The sequence below is a fragment of the Plecotus auritus genome, assembly GCF_963455305.1.
Source record: "Plecotus auritus genome assembly, chromosome: 3".
In the NCBI taxonomy this organism is placed as follows: domain Eukaryota; kingdom Metazoa; phylum Chordata; class Mammalia; order Chiroptera; family Vespertilionidae; genus Plecotus; species Plecotus auritus.
Genome location: NC_137772.1, coordinates 158253436 through 158279657, shown reverse-complemented (window position 1 = coordinate 158279657; position 26222 = coordinate 158253436). Strand labels below are relative to the sequence as shown.

Sequence of the window (26222 nt, the reverse complement as noted above, 5' to 3'; positions counted from 1 at the left end):
AAGGTAAGGACAGCATAATATTGGTGTAACCTGAAAGGGCAAGGGGAGCAGCCAAAAGAAAACTTGGTTTCTCGTGTTTATGAATAACGAATGGGTGATTGGGATGATTAACTGGCTAAATGTCCTGGGATGGCATCGGATTACAGCCTCGAGCTGTTATTCTAAAGCCCCAGCAGTGCCCTTGGCTACCAGATAGCCTCTGGCCCACTCTCTGCTCCGCATGGCTCAGATTCTGTTACACGGACTTGAGAAATGCAGACTCATGCTTCAGCAGCCCCGGCGACCCTGCTGGTTGGGTTTCATTGGGTCATATCTCCAGTCACACTTCAGGAACCTATGTCATCAGGGCGTTCACCAGAGGAGCGACAAGTGCAGTTGTTCACTAAGACTGCCTCACTGGATGGGCCCTGGGAATCGAGGTGGACAGGCCTCTATCCTCCATTTGGAATCTGAACTTTTTGTTCAGGATTTGTTTGCCTTTGCTCCTTCTAAACCACACAACCTTGTAAGAATGACAAAATCTTCTAGGAAAAAAATGTATTATTATTACTTCAGAACTTTGGGAATCCTAAAAACAACAACACCCAAACTTTCTTACTATGTATGCATTGATGTGGTGGATATGCACATCCAACTGAGGCAAAACAATTAAAGCCGTGGGTCACAAAGTGGAGAAAAATACAACCAGATGGAAAAAGCAAACTGCAAAAGGGCCAGTGCTCTCGCTAATGATCTACTGATTTACCAACTGACATTGAGACCCTATTGCACCTTCCTGCCTCGTGAGACAGTGGAGTGGACACATGAGATCTATCCACTTACCCAACCAAATTTATTGAGCTCCTACCAGGAACCAACTTGTTGCAGTAAGTACTGCATAACACACTTTAAAAGGAGGGCGAAGGCACGTGCAGCCGACCCTTGAACAGTGGGGGTTAAGGGCACTGAAAATCTACCTATAACTTTTGACTCTCCAAAAACTTAACTACTAATGGCCCACTGTTGACCAGAAGCCTTATCGGTAACAAACACCCAATTAACACATATTTTGTATGTTACATGAATTACATATTATCTTCTAACAATACAGTAAGCTAGAAGAAAGAAAACGTTATTAAGAAAATTATAAGGAAAACACATTTATTGAAAAAAAAGTCCCCATATAAGTGGACCCATGCAGTTCAAACCTGTGTTGTTCAAGGGTCAACTGCATATAAATAACTGAATTTGGAGCAAAGAAAGTGTTTGAGCTGGACTTTTGCTACTGAGTAGGAATCAGATAGGCAGAGAAAGGATGGAGTACTCCAGGTGAAAGAAGAGACTGGGCAAATAGGGTAGCAGGACAGTTTTGTTTGTGAGGAACAGGAAATACTTGAGTTTGTGTGAAGCACACAGGATAGTGTCAGCATAGAGGTAGAAAGGTAGCCTCGGGCTGTGATATGAAGAGTCTTACATGACAGGGAGAGGGATTTGGACGAGGCAGTGGAGAGCTCTGGATCGTCTTTAAGAGTGGACAGCAGAGCTAGCGTGTGCCATTTGGTAGCAGTGTCCAAGCGGGAACAGCTACATGGAAAACAGCATGAATGAGTGTTGTCAAACAGAAATGTTTTGAATAAGAAACATGACTTGGGAACTTTCCATACTGTTAGTCAGAAAATGGGTCTTCAGAAGGACACTTAGTGGTCTGGGATCTGGGGGGCAGTTTTATGAACCTCACGCTGCAGTGATGAGGGAAGCCCTCCAGTCTCTGTGCTACCAAAGAGCAGTGTGACGCCCACCCCATGATGAATTTAATGAACTTTCTTCTAAATGACACCTTCCGTGAAGGGTTCACTGCCAACACACAGTGCCCATCTCCTGTGCTAATAGCCATGGTTCCCAACAGGACAGCAGAAACCGTGGTTTAAGAGCAAAATAGTTTAAGGCTTAGAGCACACAGAATAGCATGTAACTTAACACCATCAATAGGTTCTATGACTTTAAGTGAAATGACAAATGAGGAAACCATTTTACTATAGGCTAATTGATATAAACAAGAGTTAAGTTCCTACGGCACCTCATACACTTTATAATAAAATGATGTTGAATGAGATGACATTATTCAAGGACCTGCTGAAAATATTGAAAATATTTTTATTTCCCAGTTGGGAGGTTTGGGTGTATTTTTTAGGTCCATTTAGACTTTCTACTTCCCCATATTTGATTTTTTTTAAAAAATATATTTTATTGATATTTTACAGAGAGGAAGGAAGAGGGATAGAGAGCTAGAAACATCGATCAGCTGCCTCCTGCACACCTCCCACTGGGGATGTGCCCGCAACCAAGGTATATGCCCTTGACCGGAATCGAACCTGGGACCCTTCAGTCCGCAGGTGACGCTCTATCCACTGAACCAAACCGGTCAGGGCCCCATATTTGATTTTTAATGTGTACCCATAGTATAGGGTTAGTACAATTCTGAGGCCCAAATACAATACCACTTAATATACCCCCAAACAATTATAGCAGAAATATTATCTGATAGAATGCCAGAACCCTCATTATATTGCTATATATTAGAGAAGGTCAGCTGACAAAGCTGGGTCTTATATTCTGGAATTCACTTGGACTGAGGTAGGCAGGTAATTAGAGATAGGGGGATATTCATGGAAAGTGCCATGCAGCCATTAGTGCTCAGAGGTGGAATTTGAGAACTGCCTCTGTGGTAAGAAAAATGATTTATTTTGGGACCTTGCAGATCCAGGACTGCTGCTGTCCAGGCTGTGTGACCTTGGGAGACCCACTTAACCTCTCTGTGACTTTGCATCATTTGGTAATCTGGTGACAGGTTTGCCTTACTCTGCCTGCCTTGCAGGTTGTTTGGGAGTTCCAAAGGAGTGATTAATATGTGGAAAAGCTTTGAAGAGTAGGGATGGTATAAAAAGAGCTCTTTCAATGACTGGCAAACTTTCAGAAGTGGTTTTTGAATCGTCATTGACATCTTGCACGTGATTGGAGGAAATGATAGCATCTGCTTCAAGGTCACTTTCTTTTCTCCTTCAAGCGTGTTCTTTAAAAAATGTTACTACACCTTGGAACTGCCACCTAACAACTAACACATTAGAAGGGATGACCATAACAGTCATTTAATAGTAAGACTAAGGCACTGGGTAAATGAAGAGGAAATATAAGGATGAGAGGAAGCTGGATTATTTGAGGCAAGGGAGGTAGAACCAATCCGGTGGTACTGCCCTAACTTTGTCTCTCAATGTTGTGTTTTGTGCCATTTGCAGACATTGCCAAACCCTGCAGCACACATTTATTGCACAATATTAATCATCCACACTGAAATATAGAAAAAGTGAGCATGGGAAATGTTGTGCCATGTATTATGCTATTTTTAAAAATACGTTTTTATTGATTTTTAGAGATAGAGGAATGGAGGGGGATAGAGAGATAGAAACATTGATGAGAGAGGAACATCATCGATGAGCTGCCTCATCATCGATGAGCTGCCTCTTGCACTGTCCCTATTGGGGATCTATCCCACAACCTGAGCATGTGCCCTGACTGGGAATCAAACTGGCAACCTCTTGGTTCCTGGGTCAATGCTCAACCGCTGAGCCACACGGGCCAGGCTGGGCTATTTTTTTAAAAATATATATTTTATTGATTTTTTACAGAGAGGAAGGGAGAGGGATAGAGAGTTAGAAACATCGATCAGCTGCCTCCTGCACACTCCCTACTGGGTATGTGCCCGCAACCACAGTACATATCCTTTGACTGGAATCAAACCTGGGACCCTTGAGTCCGCAGGCCGACGCTCTATCCACTGAGCCAAACCAGTTAGGGCAGGCTGGGCTGTTTTTGAAGGGGATGGGAAGGGTAGGTGCAGGAGAAAGAAGAGGTTATGTTAAGCTTGTCAGGCTAGTTTAGTCTACGAGGAGGGAAAGCATCACGTATTTGTACAGGTCAGATCATTGTCTGGATTGGTGTCTGCGTTCTTACTTTAATTTCAAGTGTCAAAAAAAACCCACCCAATTTAAAAAAATCTCTATTGAGCACCTACAAAACCATAAGCCCCACAGTCTTCTTTGCCAATGACAAATCTCTGAGAGCAGCAGCAGCAGGAGTTTAATTAAGGCCTCTTGCAAAGGTGCTTGGGCTGGTAAGGGGTGCAGAACACTGTCTGCCTCCTGTGGCCAAACAAAGAAGAGGCAGCCCCTTCTCAGGCTTCCTGGGGTGTCTCGTATGGAAATACCAGAGCAGTGCAGATGACACTCACAGAGCGAATGCATTTTTTTCAAAGCAAGCTTCCTGCCAAGCAACCCTTGTCCTAGAGTGATTAGGGGAATACAAGCTTCAAAAGACTGAGGGAAAAAACTGGATGACGCTTAATTTTTCTTCCCTGGGCCACTGTGAAAGTGGTGTTTGGACAATTTAAATTCTAATAGTAGGAGGTCATTTTAATAGAATCAAAATGAGAAATTTAGGAAAATGATACTTAATAGGAGTTCTTCTCACTTCAGATTTATTATTTGCCAATTGCTAGTATCCCCAAAGTCAGGCGACTGTGTTGGAGGGAGCCGATCCTTTGTCTGAAAATCTGTCAGGACAAAAAGGCACAGTGTGCGGAGGACCATTTATTCACCGGCAAGCAAAATGTACTCTTCAAACCCATTAGAGGCCAATGCTGTTATTTTTAACCTTCTGCACCGCAGAATCACCTCAACGCTATAGTCAAGGATTTGTAAGACGGGCAAGGTAACCCTCACATGGAGCTGGGAGGTGTGGGCCTAAGCATTGTGAGGAAAGTCCAGTGGACGGAAGGATGTATCTTCCCAGCCCTCCTCTCCACTCCCTTGCTGGGGACACTTCCAAGCCAGTGGAGCATCGTGAGAGGAGCGCTTAGCTCAGAAAGCTGCAAACAGGGCTCGCAACCCTACCACTGCCTCTCCGTTACCTCTGCTAGTTTGGACCAAGCATTACGGCAAATCTGTTAAAGAATAGGCATATCATGCCCCACGTTACAACTCTGGTTACACTCCTCTGGCCTCCACTGGCTGATGCAAAGAGAAATAATGGCCCCAAATAGAGGTTCACCTAATGTCCCCCACCTTTCAATACCATTGTGCTCTATAGTTTTGTTAGAGAAGAAAATCAAGCCATCTGTACCTCTCGTATCATTTAGGAAGTTAGAGCGCCAATGGTGATCCCCATGTTGGCATTTGAGAGAACCCCCGAGTTATTTATAAAATTATAAACTTAATGCATGTTCATTTCCTTGGGAGGTTCCATCTCTCCTTTCTCTCTGGTGCATTAAGTGCAAATCAATGTTCCAAGAATACATTTCTGTTCAAGTTAGTGATTCAGAATTCAAGATATTCTTGGTTGTCTGTGATACACCGATGCAATATTATGTTTTTCCTTGTAAAGTGAAAAATTTTAAAATAGTTGGCTAAGAAAAGATTACCGAATAAAACATCCATCTGGAAATATACTCAACCATCCTATATGATAAAAGCATAGTATGCAAATTGTCCCCTCTGACTGGGAGTTGTCCTGGAGTTTGACCAGGGAGTGGGGCCAGCCAGGGGAAGGGAGGGAGAACCCTTCCGGCGGCAGCCATTATGGACCCTACCAGTGCAGGAATTTCATGCACTGGGCCTGAAATTAGTACTTTAATAAAGTCTTTCTTTGCTAAAATACATATTTTGATATATTTGAACTAATATCATTAAGATACTTCTGATCTTCTATATAATTCTAAATGCTTTGTACATATTTGTATGATTGCAAAAAAGTAATTGTATTATTGCTATATATTCTTAGAATTTTGGAATGAAGATAGATAAGTAAAAGTCATTATTTCTGGTTAAGTGGTTACAGTTTCACAGTAACACATAAATCTTAAATTCCTCAACTCCCAAATAGGAATAAATTTCTACAAAAATTTGAATATTTTTCCTCTTTACTAAATGGATCCTTAATTGGCTTCATGGACCCATTGCGTAAGATCACTGTACATGTGAGATGCTGACATGTTTGAGTCATGGCAGAAAGCCCAATAGAACAGACTTTTAAAAACAGAATTGCAGTCAGCAGTCTAAGGTTCACAGGCAGAGCAAGTGCTTTTAGAATCAGAGTTAGGACACCTCATACCCTCATGACACCCGCGAGTGATCCATTTCACAATCAGCTACAGCCTTCTCCAAGATTTTGAATCCTTTTGTTGCTACGGTTGGGCATTTTATTAGGGTTTACCAATGTCTTTAAGAAATTATTGCTTCTACACTCTTGGTAATTTTGATTTATAAGACAGGATTAAAGGGAGTTATGAGACTTCAGGTTTTTAATTTCCATATATTCCATTCCTCAGAGACTTAGCAAGTTGTACTAATGGATAATCCCAAGCATTTAAAAAATGATAAGAATTTTGGAGCAACTCGTGGCTGTATAATTGAAGACAAGCATTCTACCTCAAGCCAGCTGTGTGGTAGGCTAGGCCTGCACCTTATTTTTTGTTCTTTGTTTTAGACAGAAATTTATTTTCAGCAATGCTGGCTTGAGTTTAAGCATTCTAAGTTTGTTTTGGGGAAGTGAGGTTTATGAAACAGAGTGTTTGCTTCTGGTATATTTGAACTAATATCATTAAGAATACTTCTGATATACTATATAATTTTTTTGTTGTAAAAGAAGACCCATTGTTTTTAGAGCTTGGATGTATTTTATGAACAACTCTTCTTTTGATTGTTTTCAGGCATTTTTAAAATCTTGATTAATAGTGTCTCCATGGCTAAACAAATGAAAAGATGCCTTAATTAAAACAGCAGATCAGCCGAAACCGGTTTGGCTCAGTGGATGGAGCGTCGGCCTGCGGACTGAAGGGTCCCGGGTTCGATTCCGGTCAAGGGCATGTACCTTGGTTGCGGGCACATCCCCAGTGGGAGGTGTGCAGGAGGCAGCTGATCGATGTTTCTCTCTCATCGATGTTTCTAGCTCTCTATCCCTCTCCCTTCTTCTCTGTAAAAAAATTAATAAAATATATTTAAAAAAAAAACACAAAAAAAAAACCAAACAAACAGCAGATCAAAAAGTGTTTTACTTTATGACAAAAGAATATACTAATCAGATTCAAATGATATCATCTCAGCTGTGTAATGGGAAAAGAGATCAACCAGAAAGATTTCTTTTCATTGCTCAGTTAATTCATAACATGGCTTATTAAGTAGACAGTACTGGCCAGAGAATAATCAACACTATTTATTAGATGCCCAAGACAGGTATATTTATGAAAATTAATATTTTTGTGAATAAAAATTTCTATTTTGGGTGCTGTGTTCAGATTTTCAACTGGCCTTTTTTCCATTGAAAATGGTCGTTCTGAAGTTGATTTTTAATATGCCCCATACAAAGATTGGGAGATAGAAATTTAGCATTCATTTAGTGTTAGAAATTATAAAATATAGTTTTAAAACAGAAGCCTTTTGGCCTCAGATTGGACAGAGAAAGATGGGCCTTGTTAACACTTCCTTTGGATTAAGACATGATGAAGATCAGCTGTGGTGAGCACACAGGTTCCTGCTTCACTAGCTACACAGGCACCATCCCCCACCCCCCTCACCACATCCCGCTTCAGCTCCTTCCCTCCTGCTCAGGTGCCCAGGCCCCTCCTGGGACCAGCCCAGCGCCTGCCTTCCTGTGTTTTCTCTAGAACCTTGGTCTGTCAACCCCTCTGGCTCCTGTGTCTTCCTTATTCTCCAGTGGACTCCTTTTGCTCAGCCTGTCTTTTTTCCTTCTTTTTCCAGAGCAAGGATATTTATCATTTTGTTTCTTTATTACATCTTGCTTCATCTTATAAAGGATTTGAGGTGGCTTATAAAAAACAATGCAATAATGTACGAAGTTAGGCTACTATAGGAGAGCTAGAATAAGGAACAATGGCAAGATGAGACACAGTACCTAGAAAAGTAGCCCCCAAGTCCCACAGACTTTCTAAAGGTGGGCTACAAATTTGATTTTCAGCTGCCAGCAGCCAAATGAAAAGGAGACCATCGTCAACCGTAAAACCCAGAGTCCGTAACAAATAGCGGAAGGTTGCCCAGAAGAGACAAAGCTCTCTTCTTTCCCACGGATGTCTGAGAATTTTTCCCTGATGAAAGGTCTGCTAAGTCATAAAGTGGACAGTCCTACAGCACATAGCATAAGGAGTCGTTATGGATCTGTTCAAACAAGGCTTAAAGTAATTTTAAGGAAGAATGGCAGGGTGGAGGAGGACAGCTTCCCCTTTCCCATCCTTAAGTGTTATAAAACCAATAAAAAACATACCACCACCCTTGACTTCATGAGACCCAAAGAAATCTTTTTAACCATCACCCAAAAACAGCTAAGCAGACACTCGAACTGGAGCACAGGTAGCACCTGCAGACTAGCTAGAGGCACCCCAATAACCCCCTGCCCACCGGTGGTGCTGGGTTCTCTTCTCTTACAAGTTATCTCTTCACATACTTGGCGTTAATCAATGATGGGAGTGGAGGAGAAGGTTAAAGCCTATTTAATGACCTAAAAACAAACTCACAGAAGAGCATCTATTAATTTTCAAAATTGCAAAGGTTGCCAGACATCCATGAAACTGCCACTGCAGAATGCACTAAAAATGCTGAGTAGCGCAAACAACAGGACATTACTATTCCTGGAGACTGAGCAACTGGCTGGACTGGGTACGAGCTCCCTGGCCTGGAAGAAGCTCTGGTCAGCAGAGTCCAGGCTCAGCAGTCTCTCCGGAGGCAGAAGCAAGTGTAGCATAGGCACCCTTCTCCAAGGTGTTCTTGAGGAAAGGGAAAATCTCCTGGCTCCTGAATGGTCTTGTACATATACCACAGCGCCTGACTTTCTGCTTCGTCATCCTTTCCTCTGGGTCTTGAAGGGCTTTCAGCCTCAGAGGCTCCTTGGGAGGAGCATACAAATCACTGCTTATGGGGGCCAGGAGACACTCGGCTAAGAGCAAAGCCTTACAGAAATAGGACTGAAGCTAGATATCCTGATACAGTGTTGAAAACAAGACAAAGGGCGGGAGGTGGGGGCGTGAAGGAGGTAGAAGAGAGTATGGGGGATCAATGGTGATGGCAGGAGATTTGAGTTGGGGTGGTGAACCCACAATACAATATACAGATGATGTATTATAGAATTGTGCACCGGGAACCTATATAATTTTATTAACCAATGTCACCCCAATAAATTTAATAAAAAAGAAATAAAAACAAGACAACAAGCTGCAAGTTGCTTATGCTAAGCCCCACATCACCAAGTGGAGTCTTAAATATAGTTCCAGCTCTCCCAGAAATGGGATCTCCAACCAGTCCATCTGGACTCCGCTGGAGAGCACTAGTTACATAATCTGCCTGCTAGGCCCCTACCACCCGCTGAAGGAAACCTTGCAATAACCAACCTGTTCAGCTGCCTAGTGCAACGGCTTCCTTGTTCTTGCTCCCTTCTGTCTATAAAAGTCAGCTCCTTGGGGCTCCTTTCTATCTGTTAGATTGAACGCTGCCTAATTCATGAATCACTGAGGAAAGCCAATAGGATCTTCAAAATGTACTCAGTTGAATTTTGCTTTTTAAACGATAGGGAAAGAGGAGGGCTGAAAACCGGGGGGAGGGAAGTGAAGGGTCACAAGTGGCAACTACAAGATGCAAACTCAAGTCTGTTCCCTCGGGGAACAACAAGCCACTCTTTGTCCAAAAGTTATAAGAAAAATTCCACAAGTTTTTTCCTTTTTCTGTAATGTTGGGGAAGGCTTCTTACTTTTCTAAATTTGCCCATATTCTTTTTAAGTTACTTGGAAACTGTGGCATCTGCCTTCAGCAAAAATACTTAAACTTTCCCCCTATTCACACATTTCTTAAAAATCAAATGCATTATCAGATTTAATGAAATTATTCAAGAACTGTGCATGATATACTTCAGGCCTCCACCCACTTATTTAAAGCTTGTATATAGGGACAGATTGTTATGTTAAAACCAGGGAACAGAGATTGATTTATATACTAAACACAGTTGGGTTGAATTATAATCTTTTTAAAAAAATCCTTAACCAAGGATATGTTTATAGATTTTAGAGAGAGGAAGAGAAAAAGAGAGAGGGAGAAACATGGATGTGAGAGAAAAACATCCATTGGTTATCTACTGTATGTGCCCCCGCCAGGGGTCAAAGCCAAAGCCTAGTATGTGCCCTGACCGGGAATCGAACCCAAAACCTTTTGGTGTACGGGATGATGCTCCAACCAACTAAGCCACCTGGCCAGGGGGGTTGAATTATAATCTTAGGGGAAACTATTGATAAAACTCATTTCATTCTTTAAGATTTGCTTGTCTCCAAGTAGTCTAACACAGTGCCTGCACATGGTACATGCTCAATAAACACTTGTTAAAAAATGCATTTAATTATGGTAGAGTTAAACAATAAAAGACTACATAATTAAACTATCTTCAAATTGCATGGGGGAAAAAAAGGATAGTTTCACAACTATTGGAGAAGTTTGCTGTGGTACAAAAACAATGTAAAAATGCAAATTGCCCCAAATATCACACACACACACACACACACACACACACACACACACACACACCATATTTAAACCAGAAACTACATCTCTTTAGTCTCTAACTCCCGTAGGTATGTTAATTATATATAAAATTTATAAGATACTGCTAATTGAAAGTTGTAACGAAAGTAATGTCAAAAACGTGGCAAAAAATTATCACTTACTTATTTTCTAAACAATGATGATTTTTTTTAAATGCACTTACGCCATTTGGACTGTTGACCCCAGAAATGAGGGTATGCAGTAGTCAGCAGCTGCCAGTGTATATGGGGGGCGAGCAGCAGAATCGTCCCAGTAAATGTCTTTCTTCATCTTGGGTAAGCTCATGTGCATTTCATCCACAGCTAAAAGAGAGACCTGAAAGCATTGTTGCAGTGTTAGAATCACAGATGTGCACTGTAGAAAGAAAGAGAAGACGTTTCGGAGGGTGGATGGGAGTTGGAGTGGATGGAGCACAGCCTGATGAGTGAATATACAAATGTCTGTGGTTCGTATTTGCTGCAACCAGGGCCGCTGCAGAGAGTGGGGCTGTGAAGCTGCCCCGACGGGGCTCATCGAGCCACATGCCTCCGAGTGGAGTTGCTTCTAACCTGGAGGAATGAGAGGCATCGTCTTCTTTGCTCAGAGTTACCATATTGCCTATCCTGGCAGCACCCACAAATCCCAGATGCTGCGGGAAGCTGAAGATCCTCAATATCCCACTCTGTGGATTCCATAAACACCTTTGTACTTGATATCATTTCTTATATGCCTTGAGCTTTTGTTTGTTTGTTTGGAAAAGTGTATCAACACTCTGTCCTGCTTGGGGCTATAGTGGTCTCTCCTCTTGACTTTGACAAACTGAAGCATGAGTGACTTATGAACCCTCTGGGAATCCAAGTTTTACAGAGTGAGTGGCTTAGGCTTCCTCCCTGGCAGACGGACAGTGTGATTATTGAGGGAAGTGATGGAGACGATGTGACCGCCAGGTGACCCAGGAGCTGGACCTCGGCAATTGGAGGCTCCTCACCCGACTGTCCTGTCCTTGGAATGTATGTCCTGGTCACAGTGGAGCTGCTCTCAGGGATGCAGGCTGGAGAGAGCAATGTGTTGTTGAGGCCATCAGAACAATATACCTGACTGCACCCAGCCAGTGAAGGCCTCTGTATAAACTTTGAAGCTTCTGCCAGGTGGGTGAGGAGATATGCTGATCTGGTGATCATCCAAGACAAGCCTCGCATGTATGGAAGCATCCCATTGCTTATTAAACCTGCTGCCCACCAATCTGGAGTGGCCTGCCTCTTTCTCCAGTCTCTCCTTGCCCTCCCTGTATGGGGGCCAGTGTGCGAACCGACAGTGACGGGTGGTGAAATGTTTGAACCTGTTTAAGTGCCAAGTAAGGGCTTGGAACAAATAGACGAGCTGAAGGCCTTCCCCAGTCTGTATTTCTCAGGGGAGAGAGTGGTCTGAGGAGAGCATTCTCCTTATCTTATGCTGGTTCTTCATGGAAAACCTATGTGGGATAATGCTTCAGGAAGGGGCCAAGGTCCCCTTGGTGTGATGCAGGCAGATCTGAGATATGGGCCAGTGTGGCCCAGGGTCCCAGTGTCCAGCTGATGGACATCCAAAGGCAGGGACCCATGTGACATGAGTTTGGGAACTCACATCAGATTGCCTCTGGCTGCCATTATGTCACTGTTAACCTCTCTGGGTGGCAATGGAAAACAAATTAAAGAATGCATTAACATATTGTTTTGTTCTGAGGTGGAAGAGGCTGTATAACATTTTTATATATAAAAACCTGATATGCAAAGTGTCCCCTTGGGAGTTTGACCAACCGGGAGTTCAATAGCTTGCTGTGATGTGTGCTGACCACCAGGGGGCAGTGCGGAATGAAGGAAGGCGCTTGCTGGCAGCAGGCAGCTGCTAGGGACCCTACCCATGCACGAATTTCATGCACTGGGCCTCTAGTTAATAATACAACTTTAAAAAGAAAACTGGCTTGAAATTCTACTTAAAAGGGGCTACATTTCTCCAGAACTGAGATCCAGGAGCTGTGAGGTTTCAGAAGGACCTTGGACAACATACTGAAGGGCCAAACCCCCTTTATTTGTGGCTAAAAGTTCAAGGGCCTGCATTCAGGGTCTGTTTGGATTTAAAATAGCACAAGTAATTTATTATCAACTAGAGGCCCGGTGCAGTGGTGGGGTCCCTCAGCCTGGCCTGTGCCCTCTCGCAATCTGGGACCCCTTGGGGATATCAGACTGCCGGTTTCAGCCTGATCCCCACAGGCCGGACTGAAACTGGCAGTCTGACATCCCCCGAGGGATGTAATAGTGCGTGAAGCGGCAGGCAATCAGGGAGGAGTCCGAACCGGGGCTGGGTGCCACTCCTGCTCATCCTGGCCCTGGTGGCAGTGCTGCCACGGAGGTGGGAGGGGCTTGCTCTGTCGCAGTAGCAGCAGCAGCAGCGCTCGCCAGCTGTGAGCCTGGTGTGTGGCGCCTGTAGGTTAGCTGAGCAGCACTCCCACTGTGGGAGCGCACTGACCACCAGAGGGCAGTTCCTGCATTGAGCATCTGCCTCCTGGTGGTCAGTGCTCGTCTTAGCTACCGGTCGGACGGTCACTTAGCCTTTTATATGTAGAGATGTATATATATAAAAGGAGAGGAAAGGAAAGCTCATCTCACCTGCAAATTTCTGTCAATGCACCAGTTCGTTTCAAAATCATCATCATCTTCTCCGAAAGGGTTGATGAGCTGCTCAGCCACCTGCAGGAAGAACATAGACCAAGTCAGCCACGATGCTGTGAGGACTCAGAGTGAAGGTTGAAGAGGATGCCTGTGTCACTCTCTGCTTTCTGTTGCCCCTTCCATCAGATGAAGCCTAGAGGGGGAGGACGCAGATAACCAGCAAACGAGACCCGACTCTCAGACTAGGAATGATGCACCTGCGTGGGCAGGTCCTCAGTGGATCTATTTATCCGGTGGCACTGCAGGCCTGTGCAGAGAAGCCATGGGCTTTTAGAAGTCCTATAATCGATTTCAGGTACCAATCAAACCACTGACTACGGAAGGAGCCCTGACAGTGTGCGAGGCACGGCACCAGGCACTTTGAGGGGTGCACAGCCTGTGCTCTTAGGAATTTTTGAAGGCCCAGGTGTCGAGACAAAATGTAAACATGGGGAAGGTTGAAACAGCAAAGAAAGACAAATCACAATGAACGAAAATAATACAAGGAGCTTTATAATTATTGGACATCACTGTTAAATGAATGAGTCCAAGAGCTAGTAAGTCATAAAGCTGGAATTTGTTTTACCCTAAAGGACTTAGTGAGTTAGTTTTCCCACTGGGAACAGTTGAGTAGCTTCTTATATATCTTACAATAGTTGGTCAATATTATATGTTCTTACCATGCTCATGAATTGAATAGCCTTCTTGATGAGAGATTTAGATGCCAAATATGATTCACCTGTTAGTCTCATTTTTTAGTAATTCCCTTTGATTTTTATTATCTGGGTGTGTGAGTGATTTTTCATTGGGCCTAAATGGGAAAAACTTACAAGTGTATGAAATAAAGGCACCATTGATTAGTAGTTTCTAGATTCTGAGACTGTTTGTTAGAAATCTACCTATTTATTTTCTAGGATTTAAGTCTAACCACTTAGAGCAGTTGTTCTCAGCCTTGGCTGAACATCAAAATCACCTGGGGAGCTTTTAAAATGAGTGATGCCTGGGTCCCTTCCTCCCAAAATTCTCATTTAATGGGTGAGAGGTTGAACCCAGGCATCAGTGTTGGGTAAAGCCCCAGGAGACTTTAACGGGTGGCCAGGGGTGAGAACCACCATCCCCCTTATTCTAAGGGACAGCCCTAGCCAGGGCATGAATCAGTCAGCCTCATAGCAGCATCCATGTCGAGGTCATTGACTGCAAGTTCTAAGGGGATCTCTGACTTTTCTTGTCTGGGGGTCTCCTTAAATTACATGGGCGACTAGATGGGTCTTGAAACTATTTCTGTTATATTCAGAATTTCACTTTTATGGGATTAGTGCCACATACAGTAGTAGAGTCTACATTTAACTACCAAAATGATACCTATGTCTCCGAATTAACTATCTCACAAAAGTATTTTTTCACTTTCTTGGAGGCTCCATTTCCAGCAAATAACTGAATAATATACTGTTCATAAGGTTAGATGAATTTTCTCCACTTGAAAAGAGTGATAAGTATTAGAATGGTGTAGATAAAACAGCTGTTTAGAAATTGAGATATAATCTGTGGTAAGAAAACTGACTTCTCTTAGGGCTGCCTCTCTCTTAATGGAGCTAAGATTGGCTTTTCATATGTATACTAGAGGCCCAGTGCATGAAATTCGTGCATGGGAGGGGGTCCCCTCAGCCCAGCCTGCACCCTCTCCAATCCGGGACCCCTCAGGGGATGTCTGACTGCTGGTTTAGGCCCGATTCCTGGCAGTCGGACATCCCCCTCACAATCCTGGACCACTGGCTCCTAATCGCTCACCTGCCTGCCTGCCTGGTAGCCCCCAACTCCCCCTCCCCCGCTGGCCTGATCAACCCTCACTGCCTCTGTGTGCCAGCCTGATCGCCCCTAACTGCCCCCCCCCCCCGCCAGCCTAGTCACCCCTCACTGTCCCCCCTGCCGGCTTGGTTGCCCCCAACTGCACCCCCCTGCCGGCCTGCTCGCCTTTTACTGCCTCCCCTGTCAGCCTGGTTGCCCCCAATTTCCCCCCTCTGCCGTCCTGGTCGCCTCCAACTGCCCCCCCTGCCGGCTTGGTTGCCCCTCACAGCCTACCCCCCCACCAGCCTGGTCACCCCATGCAGCCTACTGTTCAGTTGTTTGGTCGTCCCTCACTAACCCCCCTGCCAGTCTGGTCATAGGCATCCATCTTGTGAGGGTGTGATGGTCAATTTGCATATTACCTCTTTATTATATAGGATATATTTTAAAATAAAGAATTAATTCTTTATTTTAAAATATATTGTCATTGATTTCAGAGAGGAGGGGAGAGGGAGAGAGAGATAGAAACATAAATGATGAGAGAGAATCACTGATGGACTGCCTCCTGCACACCCCACACTGGGGATCAAGTCCGCAACCCAGGCATGTGCTCTGACTAGGAATTGAACTGTGACCTCCTGGTTCCTAGGTCGATGCTCAACCACTGAGCCATGCCAGCCTGGATCATATTTTTTCTTTAAAAATATTTTATAAAAGAGCCCAGCTGGTGTGGCTCAGTGGTTGAGCATTGACTTATTAACCCAGGAGGTCACAGTTTGATCCCTGGTCAGGGCACATGCCCGGGTTGCAGGGTTGATCCCCAGGAGGGGGTGTGCAAGAGGCAGTTGATCAATGATTCTCTCTCATCATTGATGTTTCTTTCTCTCCTCCTTTCCTCTCTGAAATCAATAAAAATATATTGAAAAAATGTATAAAAGAATAAAACATTTATATTTTAGAGAGACTGTCAGAAGGCAGGAACTGTTTCTTGTAGGCTGTCCGAACACCTCACATGGACACAAAGCAAGACTATAAGTCTCAGCATTACTCAGGAGAAAGAACAGAATGATTAAACATTTGGGCCAATTTTGGTGATTTTTCTGTTTATAAAAATAGAATCTAGCCCTGGTCAGATGGCTCAGTTGTTTGGAGCATCATCTGTACACCAAAAGGTTGCAGGTTCAATTCCCAGTGAGGGCACATACTTAGATTCTGGGTTCATTCCCCAGTTGGGGCCAGTACAAGAGGCAATTGACTGATGTTTCTCTCTCACATAGACGTTTCTCTCTCTCTCTCTCCCTCTCTATTACACACACACACACACACACACACACACACACACACACACATATATATATATATATGAAGACTTTTGAATATATCAAAGCTCCCAATGGGATCAAATTCATCATTTTGGCAATTTTTGTATTTTGAAGAAAATTTGAGAAATGCATGTAAGTCAACTAGTACTTTTTAAGCATCTTGTCAGGAGGGTAACATGTGTTAGCCCTGCAGTGTAATAAAATGTGTACAAGTTAAAAAAAAGGAATCTGTCATCTGGTTAAAAATGTTTTTGCCATCTGCAAAGAATAAAGTGCCTTTACTCTTTGGAGTATAATTTGAAATGCCAACATAATTTATTGTTTTTCTGGTTAAGATTCAAATCAATGAAAGTAGAGGCACCTGCAGGGAAAATGCCGCCACAACCTGGAAGACCTCACCGATGCCCTCCAACATGCGGCTATTTGGAAGGTCAGACACCTGGAAAGTCTATGTTATTAACGCCATCTTCAAACTGTCATTAGCTTTCAATTAACCTAATGCAGCCAAAGACTCCAATTTTTTCCCCCATCACATACTGTACTTCTGTTCTGGACGCTCCCCAAAGAGATGGAAGGATCAGAGCTCTGATATGTACACGTACCTCCAGGAGGAGGGGGAGGTGCAGGTGGGAACAATGAAAACTCGACACTGATGACTGGACAGGTCATCCTCACTGTTCTAACCTGTTTTCAGTTTACTGGCAAACCAGATGTTGTCACGAGTTCTGGTGTTTCTGGTTTTGATTTCGATGAACTCTTTTCTGAGTCTCAGTTCTGGTTTTGAAAATGGGGTGCATTTAATATTGTGAGCTAGCTAGTGGGATTTCAGGGAATCACAGCGAACTATTTGCAGAGTCGAGCAGAACCAGGATACAAAGCTTCTTATTTACTCTCTTTTACTGCGTAGTTGCTTATCACAGTACAAAACATCAGTGCAGATACAGTTATTACTTTACTTACATTATTGTAATCCTAGTGGGAGCACACAAAGACTTAAAAAATCAATAGCCATAAAAGAGTCTTCTTGTAACCTCTTTGCATAAATGAGCTGCTTCAGTTGCTGCAATAGGTACTCACCACATCCCTGACACTTTAATCCCTGGATGAAAGGAATAACATCTCTGAGCCATTAAATGTTAAATCTATCTTGGACTCACGCAGGAATGACTGGCTAGGCTCAGTGAAGGATCAGCATGCAGAGTTTGGCACATGACAGAGATTACAGAGTGGGTCTCACGACTCTGAGACCGTTGGCTACCTTGAGCCATCCGGCATAGAAGAAGAATTGAAGGAGAGTAAAGATTGGAATGTAAAGATCTAAGTCATGCCCAGCGTAGCCTTCGGTGGGATCCAAAAACTGGCGTCCAATCAGGCACGCAAAAAAGAAGGTGTAGACAGCCAGAGTGACAACCTGGAATAGAGAGAAACCCAAGTGAGAGCACAGCGCTGGTGGCCCACAGCCAGTGCCAGAGGGAGCAAGCAGAAATAAAAGTCATGTGCACAGTATTTGATACCTGGGTGTAAACCAGCGGGATCCCAACCCAGTCATAACCGAATAAGAGGCTGCACCAAGAGCGGTATCGGTTCATTTCCTAAGCCAGAAACAGATAAAACATGATTTACTAAAATGATGGGTGTGGTAATCAATATTTAGTAGGATTAGGAATGTGGCCATGTCTTTTATGACTATATCTGTAAAAAAAGGGGACTATGCAAAGCTAATAAATTGGTTCTGAAGGCCATCCCAAAAGGAAAATTCTGAAAATAACAAGCCATGAACATCATTCAACAATGTACAAAAAGAAGTACATTTGAATATGTATATTAAATATTCAGGAAAATTAGGACTTTATAGAAGTATCCAAAGTGGTGATGAGAAGGCAGTGGTTAATATTTTAAACTAGAGGCCCGGTGGACGAATTCGTGCAACAGTGGGGTCCCTCGGCCTGGCCTGTGGGATCGGGCAGAAACCAACTCTCCGACATCCCCCGAGGGGTCCCAGATTGTGAGAGGGTGCAGGCCAGGCCGAGAGGCCCCACTGGTGCATGATTGGGGCCAGGGAGGGATTCGGGAGGTTGGCCAGCCGGGGAGGGACCACAGGAGGGCTCCAGGGCATGTTCAGCCCATCTTGCTCAGTCCCGATTGGCCGGACCCCAGCAGCAAGCTAACCTACCGGTCAGAGCATCTTCCCCCTAGTGGTCAGTTCAGGGGTGGGCAAACTTTTTGACTCGAGGGCCACAATGGGTTCTTAAACTGGACTGGAGGGCCGGAACAAAAGCATGGATGGAGTGTTTGTGTGAACTAATATAAATTCAAAGTAAACACCATTACATAAAAGGGTACGGTCTTTTTTTTTTTTTATTTCAATAGTTTTATTCATTTCAAACATTTTAACAAGAAGAATGTAAACACTAATTATTATAATTTGAAACTTCAAAAAATGGAGGAATCATAGCACAATAACATACCTTATATTGAAGATGGCAAAGGCAAAATAAAATTGCCTAACAAAGGAAAGGTACAAAAGCCTTTCAAATTAAACTTAAATATAATAAAATAATTTAAAACTAAAACAAATAGAAAGGAAAAAAATGTGTAAACAGTAAATTAAACATTTTCTTTAGTGCAACTTCCAAATTATGCCCGGGACGTAGATGTAGATGGCAATGTAGACTGGGTTGAAAGGTTTTTGGTCTTTAAAACATCAACTTCAGTGGGAACAGTGTTGTTGGTCTCCTTTTTAGCTAACGCTCTGATACTGTGCTCTCCAGGGGCGTGTCTTCCTACATCACCACGATAACGTGTCTACGCATTCCCAGGGTGATGTTGGCGGACGCGTCTGCGGGCATTACAAGGAGCCTCTGGAAGATTGAGAGGTTGTTCCTTCTACTGAATGGGCGGATATAAATCCGCCCACTCAGAAGAAGGAGCTGCGGCTGTGTTTCCCGACGTTGCCATGTTAACACTGCTGCTGGTGAAGGAGCGGAGGGGAGAGCAAGAGAACCCTCCGCTCTTTCGGCTCCGCGGGCCGGATAGAACAGCCGAACGGGCCGGATCCGGCCCACGGGCCGTAGTTTGCCCACGGCTGGGTCAGTTCATGTCATAGCAACTGGTCGACTGGTCACCCCCTGGTGGTCAGTGCACGTCATAGCTAGCAGTTGAGTGGCCTTAGCATATCATTAGCATATTATGCTTTGATTGGTTGAACAGCCGACTGGTCGATTGGACACTTAGCATATTAGGCTTTTATTATATAGGACTAGTGGCCCGGTGCACGAAATTTGTGCATGGGGGTTGTTCCTCAGCTTGGCCTGCACTCTCTCCAATCTGGGACCCCTCAGGGGATATCTGACTGTTGGTTTAGACCAGCCTTGGGCAAACTACGGCCCGCGGGCCGGATCCGGCTGTTCTATCCGGTTCTCTTGCTCTCCCCTCCGCTCCTTTACTTTGAATTTATATTAGTTCACACAAACACTCCATCCATGATTTTGTTCCGGCCCTCCGGTCCAGTTTAAGAACCCATTGTGGCCCTCGAGTCAAAAAGTTTGCCCACCCCTGGTTTAGACCCACAGGGATCAGACTTAAACCGGCAGTCAGACATCCCTCTCACAATCGGGACTGCTGGCTCCTAACCACTCACCTGCCTGCCTGCCTGATCGCCCCTAACCACTCTGCCTGCCAGCCTGCTCACTCCCAACTGCTCCCCCTGCCAGCCTGCTCACCCCCAACTGCTCCCCCTGCCAGCCTGATCGCCCCTAACCACCTCTTCTTCGGTCCCGCCACCATGGCTTTGTCCAGAAGGACGTCCAGAAGGTCTCCTGGTCTAATGAGCATATTACCTTTTTATTAGTATAGATAAGTCATTTCTAGCCATTTTGGTATATTATATGGAGATATTTTTGTTTCTTTTTCTCTTTTTAAAACATGCTTACCATAGATCTTAGAAAAAAGAAATAAATCTATCCTAACCCTCCACCACCTCCAAATAAGACTGCTTATATTGACAGAAAAATCTATCTTTCTTTGAAGCAGGAAGGACTGGGATCCATTGATCCCCCCTCCCCTCTATTGCACATAAATTATTATCTGAGACTGGGAAGAAGAGTTCACATTCATTCAGAAGCTATTTTTAAATCATTCACTCTTCTTAGCCTAATCTAGGCAGGAGACTATCATGGCACAAATCTATCTAGCTCTTACATTAATTTGTTTCTCAGGTGAATTCAGGGTTATTTTGTTGAATAAAAACACAATTTTGTTTCCTGGAGCATCTGAAAAGCTGGCTTAACCTTGAACTATTCCAATTTGGGGAAATGACTGGGGAGGTCCTGGAGCAAGGGATGCAAATATGCTGTGTGGGCACCAGATCCTTCAGAACCCTTGGCAGACATTGCCAATCAATCAAGGGACACTTTCCTGCAGAGCATATTGCAAGTCCAATACTGTTTAACACAGAGTTTCCAAGCAACCAAATGCCAATCAATCTGAGTTAGAACCTGTGTGCTGTCCTGTCCTACATGCTGAGGGTTCTGAATTAAGCAAAGCAGATTCGCCCTGGTCCAACCTGTCACATCCAGCTCCCTCTTGGTCTCTGATTAGCATCGTGTGTGCGTGTGTGTGCGCGCACGCGTGTGTGTGTGACAATCACGATGTACTTACAGTCATCAATGATTGCAGATCAACACTGTCTCTGATTCTACCTTCCTTCCGGGCTTTAGCTGCCAGATTTCCAAACCAGATGAATGGAACCCAATATTTCAGATGAGGAGACTTGAGGTGGTCAAATAATTTTCTTTCATCTGTTGTCATAAAACCTTTGTACAAAATAAAAATAGCTGGATTACACAGACTTAGTTTAGCACCAATACATTGCCATAAGTATTTCAGTGTCTACTATGTGAGTGTATAATGGAGGAATATTAAAGAAATATCGAGGTTCCTGTCACAAGTACTTTATACTTGTATTAGAGATAAGGAATGCATGAGCTCTCTCTCTCTCTCTCTCTCTGTCTCTCTCTCTCTCTCTCTCTCTCACACACACACACACACACACACACACACACACATGGCGCGTGAACACACAATTTATGCATCACTACATGAGGCAATGCATGTTGGCAATCCTTGACAGAGTAGGGAGTAAGGCCATACTGAGTGTGGCCCAAGCATCTGGGGAAGGTTTCTTCTTTAGGTTTTGACTTACTCATCCAAAACTGGGAACAAGAATACTTAGAATTGTTAGGATTAAAATAAAAGGTGATAATGTACACAAAGCACTTAGTATAGTGTGGCAACATGGGCCACATGACCCTTCTCCTGACCACTCCCTTCCAGGTCTTAATTAATCAGGTCCTCATCTGTGAAGCCTCCCTCCCCGAACTTCTCTCCTTCAAAGCTCCCACCACAGGCTCTCTCTTGCCGTGCATTATGGTATGTTAATCAGAAATGTTTCCCCTGTCAAGTTCCTTGGGAAGGACAAGAGCATATTATTTTCATCATTCTCACAACATTTTGCATCTACTTGAAAGGTGCTTCTTTAAGTTTGTGTGTGTGTGTGTGTGTGTGTGTGTGTGTGTGTGTGTGTGTGTCTCTGTGTGTGTGTGTGTGTAACACAATTTGCTTGAGTTTGCAGAGAACTCTCTAAGCCTCGATTTGCTTATGTGTAAAAGAGAGATGATAATATGTACCTCACTGAGATGTAGAATTACCTGAGATGATGAACACATGTCAAGAGACTGACAATGCTTAGCACACACTTAACACTCAGTAAGGACTGAAGCATTATGCACTATGTGAAACTTTAGCTACCCACCTCCTCCCATCTACACACCAAGGAAAGGAGAGATTTAAATAATAGGAGGAATAATGTAGCAGGTTTATTTGATAAACAAACATTTATTGAATGTCTACTATGTACCAGGGTTTGTTCATACAAAGATTCACTTTAAGAGCTTACGGTTTACACTTAACCTTTTATTTAAAAAAAAAGAGGAATAATTCAAATGGTGCAAATCCCCCAAAGGGCAAAAGAAATATTAATGGGGAAAGTGAGTCTCATTTTCCCAGCCACACAGTTTCCAGAGAAATATCATGAATTTCACATAGCCCTAATTTTTAAAAACACAAATGAATTTATATGACACACATGTCTATTGTTTGATTCTATTTTCATTTATATCTTAAAGATATTATTTATTAATATAGAGAGAGCAGGTCATTCTTTTTAATGGCTGCATCCTAGTTAATTGTATACAATATTTATTTAATGAGTCTTCTTTTGAATAGACTTGACGTAGTTTTTAAATTTTTGTTATTAAAGTTAATGCTGCCATGACTATCCTTGTAGTTAACCCTTTGACTTTTAAAAAAATATATATTTTATTGATATCAGAGAGGAAAGAAGAGGGAGAGATAGAAACGTTAATGATGAGAGAGAATCATCCATCAGCTGTTTCCTGCACACCCCGATGGGGATCGAGCCCACAACCCAGGCATGTGCCCTGATTGGGAATCAAACCTTGACCTCCTGGTTCATAGGTCAAGGCTCAACCACTGAGTCACACCGGCTGGGCACCCTTTTGATTTTTTTAAGTGGACTTTTAAATGTTCATTATGATTTAGTATAAATAATATTTTCTGAATTAAAGTTTATTTTGAAACTGATTATTTGTGAAATAATAATTTTTCAGTTACTTTTGTCTCAGCAATGCAACCATTTACTTATGAAATTCTGATAACACATTTAGATAAAAATCTACTTTTACCCCAATGTAACACAGTTTTTATCCTTGAGCATCTTAATCAGTGTATGAATCTGGCCATCCTGTTGAAAATAATCCTCCCTACTAACCACAAAGACTGAGTTTTACTTAAGAGGTGTTGCTGTAGCACAAAGAAGTCAACGTAAAAGTGAGACTTGGTCATTTTGAGAGTCACCAATTTATAGAGCTTTGGAGTTACCTAGATTTTTGATATGATCTAGCCCAGTGTGTTTGAGAATAGGATCCAGGGATTATGGGTATCGAAATCACCTGTGATACCTGTACTTGGAGGCGGCTGGGACCCAGTCTCACCTACTAAATCACTCTGTAGGGCTGAGTCTCACGTGGATATTTTTAGAAAATATCAATGCATTGGCCTTATCCCCAGAGCCTCTAGACCAGCCTTGGGCAAACTACGGCCCGAGGGCCAGATCCGGCTGTTCTATCCGGTTCTCTTGCTCTCCCCTCTGCTCCTTTACTTTGAATTTATATTAGTTCACACAAACACTCCATCCATGCTTTTGTTCCGGCCCTCCGGTCCAGTTTAAGAACCCATTGTGACCCTCGAGTCAAAATGTTTGCCCACCCCTGTTAGACCCTTGAGTGAGGTCCAGGCATCAGCATTCTTTTCAGTCTTCCTGGGTGATTTCATGGAAATGGGCTCAGGAAGTTGCATGTTTGCCAAGCTCTGCAGGAAAATCTGACACTGACCTATAGCAGTGGTGGAAAATCACTGCCCACTGACAGAAGATTCTGTTTATTTGTATTTGAAACTAACAGAGTAACAACTACAAAGCCAATATTTACTAACAGGAGACTCGTTTTAGATAATATATTATTTATATTAGCTTAGAAGGGTTCTGCTCATGCCTGGGAAACTGGACTCTCTTTGGAGTTCAGAAATCAAAATGAGCCTGATAATTCTGTTCTTATTTCTCGGTGCATCTCAAAGTTGTTGCACGAGCCAGATAACTATGCTTTCCTCCCCACCCCGCCCAGGACTTGCAGAGCATGATTGATTCTTATTACAAGAAGTTAATAGATGGCCTGGCCTGTGTGGATTGAGCATTGTCCCGTGTACCAGGAGGTCATGGTTCAATTCCTGGTCAGGGCACATGCCTGGATTTCAGGCTCAATTCCCAGTAGGGGGCATGCAGGAGGCACCCAATTCATGTTTCTATCTCTCCCTTCTCTCCCTTAAAAAAACACACCCAAAACCATTTTTTTTAAAAGAAAGAATTTAATAGATGAACTTGACCTGTCTTGGTTCTATGCATCATCCTTTACCTGGAAACCTATTCTCAGACATTTCATATCAATTACTTAACAGTTATATTCTTGGGATTATAGTGCAATTAAAAAAAAATCCCCATTTGTATACTGGCTGCAATCTTTGTCATTTGACCAAGAAATAACTTTACTTTTAGTTAATTTTTATTCAGGAATATGGATCAAATTCTGCTGGCAAGTCCTTTCTTGGCTTCTTAGCCTAAAGCAAATATGAAGAGTGAGGGTTTAGCTGACCAGTGTTCTCAGTGGTTAGAGCACCAGACCTCTCATTGAAGGGTTGAGGGTTCGATTCCTGATCAAGCGTACAGACATGGTTTGCAGGTTCAATCCCGAGCCTCAGACAGGGTTCGTGCGGAAGGCAACCAATTGATGTGTTTCTCTCATATCTGTGTTTCTCTATCTCTCTCCATCCACTCTCTAAAAATAAATGAAAAAAAATATCCTTGAATGAGGATTAACAACAGCATTAAAAAAGAGTGAGGGTTTATTTAGAGCAAAAACCAAAGCTGAAGTCAGGCCTCCCCCACCCCCACCATGTAGCACACTCACCACTGACTGGAAGCAGTCATGCAAAGCAAGGAAAGCTGCTGGTTTTTAATTTTAGCCCAAATATATTGAAAGATGATTAACCAGACATTAATATGTCCTCCAAGAGTGTACAGGCAGAATAATTTTTGTTATTCCCTGTGGGGTCACACATCTTAGCCAAAGTAACCCTGTCTTTGGAAATCACGTTTTCAATCAATTGAAAGAAAATCTCTAGATTGCTGATCCAATCAATTCAAAGAGCTTTTGCTATCAAAGGACATGTTACCCTCATCAGTACTTCAGGCCATTTTAACCAGAAACCGGTGATCTTTTCCAGAAGGTGGTCTTTATTTGCATCTCTCAGGCTGTTATTGATTGACAGGTATTGATTTCCTACCGTTTGGCAGCAGTATCAGTTGGCTGGTCCTCACATGCCCTGCCTCCTTCACATGCCCGTCTTCACGCCTTGCTCCCGCAGGCCCCATCCATACTCCTGACGTTGCTATTTTATCTCACCATTGCAGCTGCCTGGAGTTTCTCTTGTTATATATTTCCTCTGGCTTTCTGTCTGGTACAGTTCTGCTCAGCAATTTTCCTACTGCTTATCCCAAAGAACCCTCCTTAATATTTCAGATCAAAGTAAATAAAAATCCACACACACACACACACACACACACACACACACACGCACACACACACATGTTTGTATTTGCTTGCAACTTGAATTGTGGTTTGATGGAGTAAGTTCTGCTACTTCAAGGCAAATTTTATTGCCCTCAAGCCAAAGGACTAATTAAGCCCATTGACAAACAATATTCCAGTGGTCATAGATTTTGTCTGTACAATTGATCTATTTTTCCTTGGTTGCAGCTGAGGCAGATGTCTTGCCTTTAAAGCAGAGTGTGCAAATGAGGCTCTATTACCAGGAGAGCTACAAGCTCTGCATCTGAAAACATGAAGGCAGAATGGGTTTGGTGCCAGTTCTTTCTGAAAGAGAAAGTTGTGATTCAGCAACTGAGCCCTGCTCAGAGAGATGACTTTTTCAGGAACATTGCAAAGTGCCTGGCTCATTTTCATCTTTGTTTTTCCCATATGAATGGAATGAAGCCACCAGATTCAACTACAGCTGTCCTCTAAATTCAATGGTAGAGGTTTAGAAAACCCTGACAAGTGGGAAATCAAGGGGAGGCGAAATGAGATTGAGAGAGAGATGGAGTAGCACTGTGCAGGCATTGTGTAGGGCTG

The 26222-nt window shown here is 43.2% G+C and overlaps 1 protein-coding gene across 6 annotated transcripts in view; it reads right to left on the bottom strand.

The window, feature by feature from the left end:
- The window catches only part of BEST3 (bestrophin 3), a 42311-nt gene that overhangs the window by 3707 nt on the left and 12382 nt on the right, over positions 1–26222 (bottom strand). For 4 of the 6 annotated variants that reach the window (XM_080661077.1, XM_080661078.1, XM_080661079.1 and 1 more), the window contains 5 exons: positions 21058–21212; positions 17913–17990; positions 17657–17809; positions 13250–13330; positions 10789–10940 (listed from right to left, as the gene is read on the bottom strand). In XM_080661077.1, coding sequence (XP_080517203.1) covers positions 10789–10940; positions 13250–13330; positions 17657–17809; positions 17913–17990; positions 21058–21212 — 619 coding nt within the window. Of the gene's footprint in view, positions 1–4494; positions 4586–10788; positions 10941–13249; positions 13331–17656; positions 17810–17912; positions 17991–21057; positions 21213–25730; positions 25965–26222 lie in introns of those variants that run through there. The other 2 variants (XM_080661081.1, XM_080661076.1) reach the window with 2 other exon arrangements.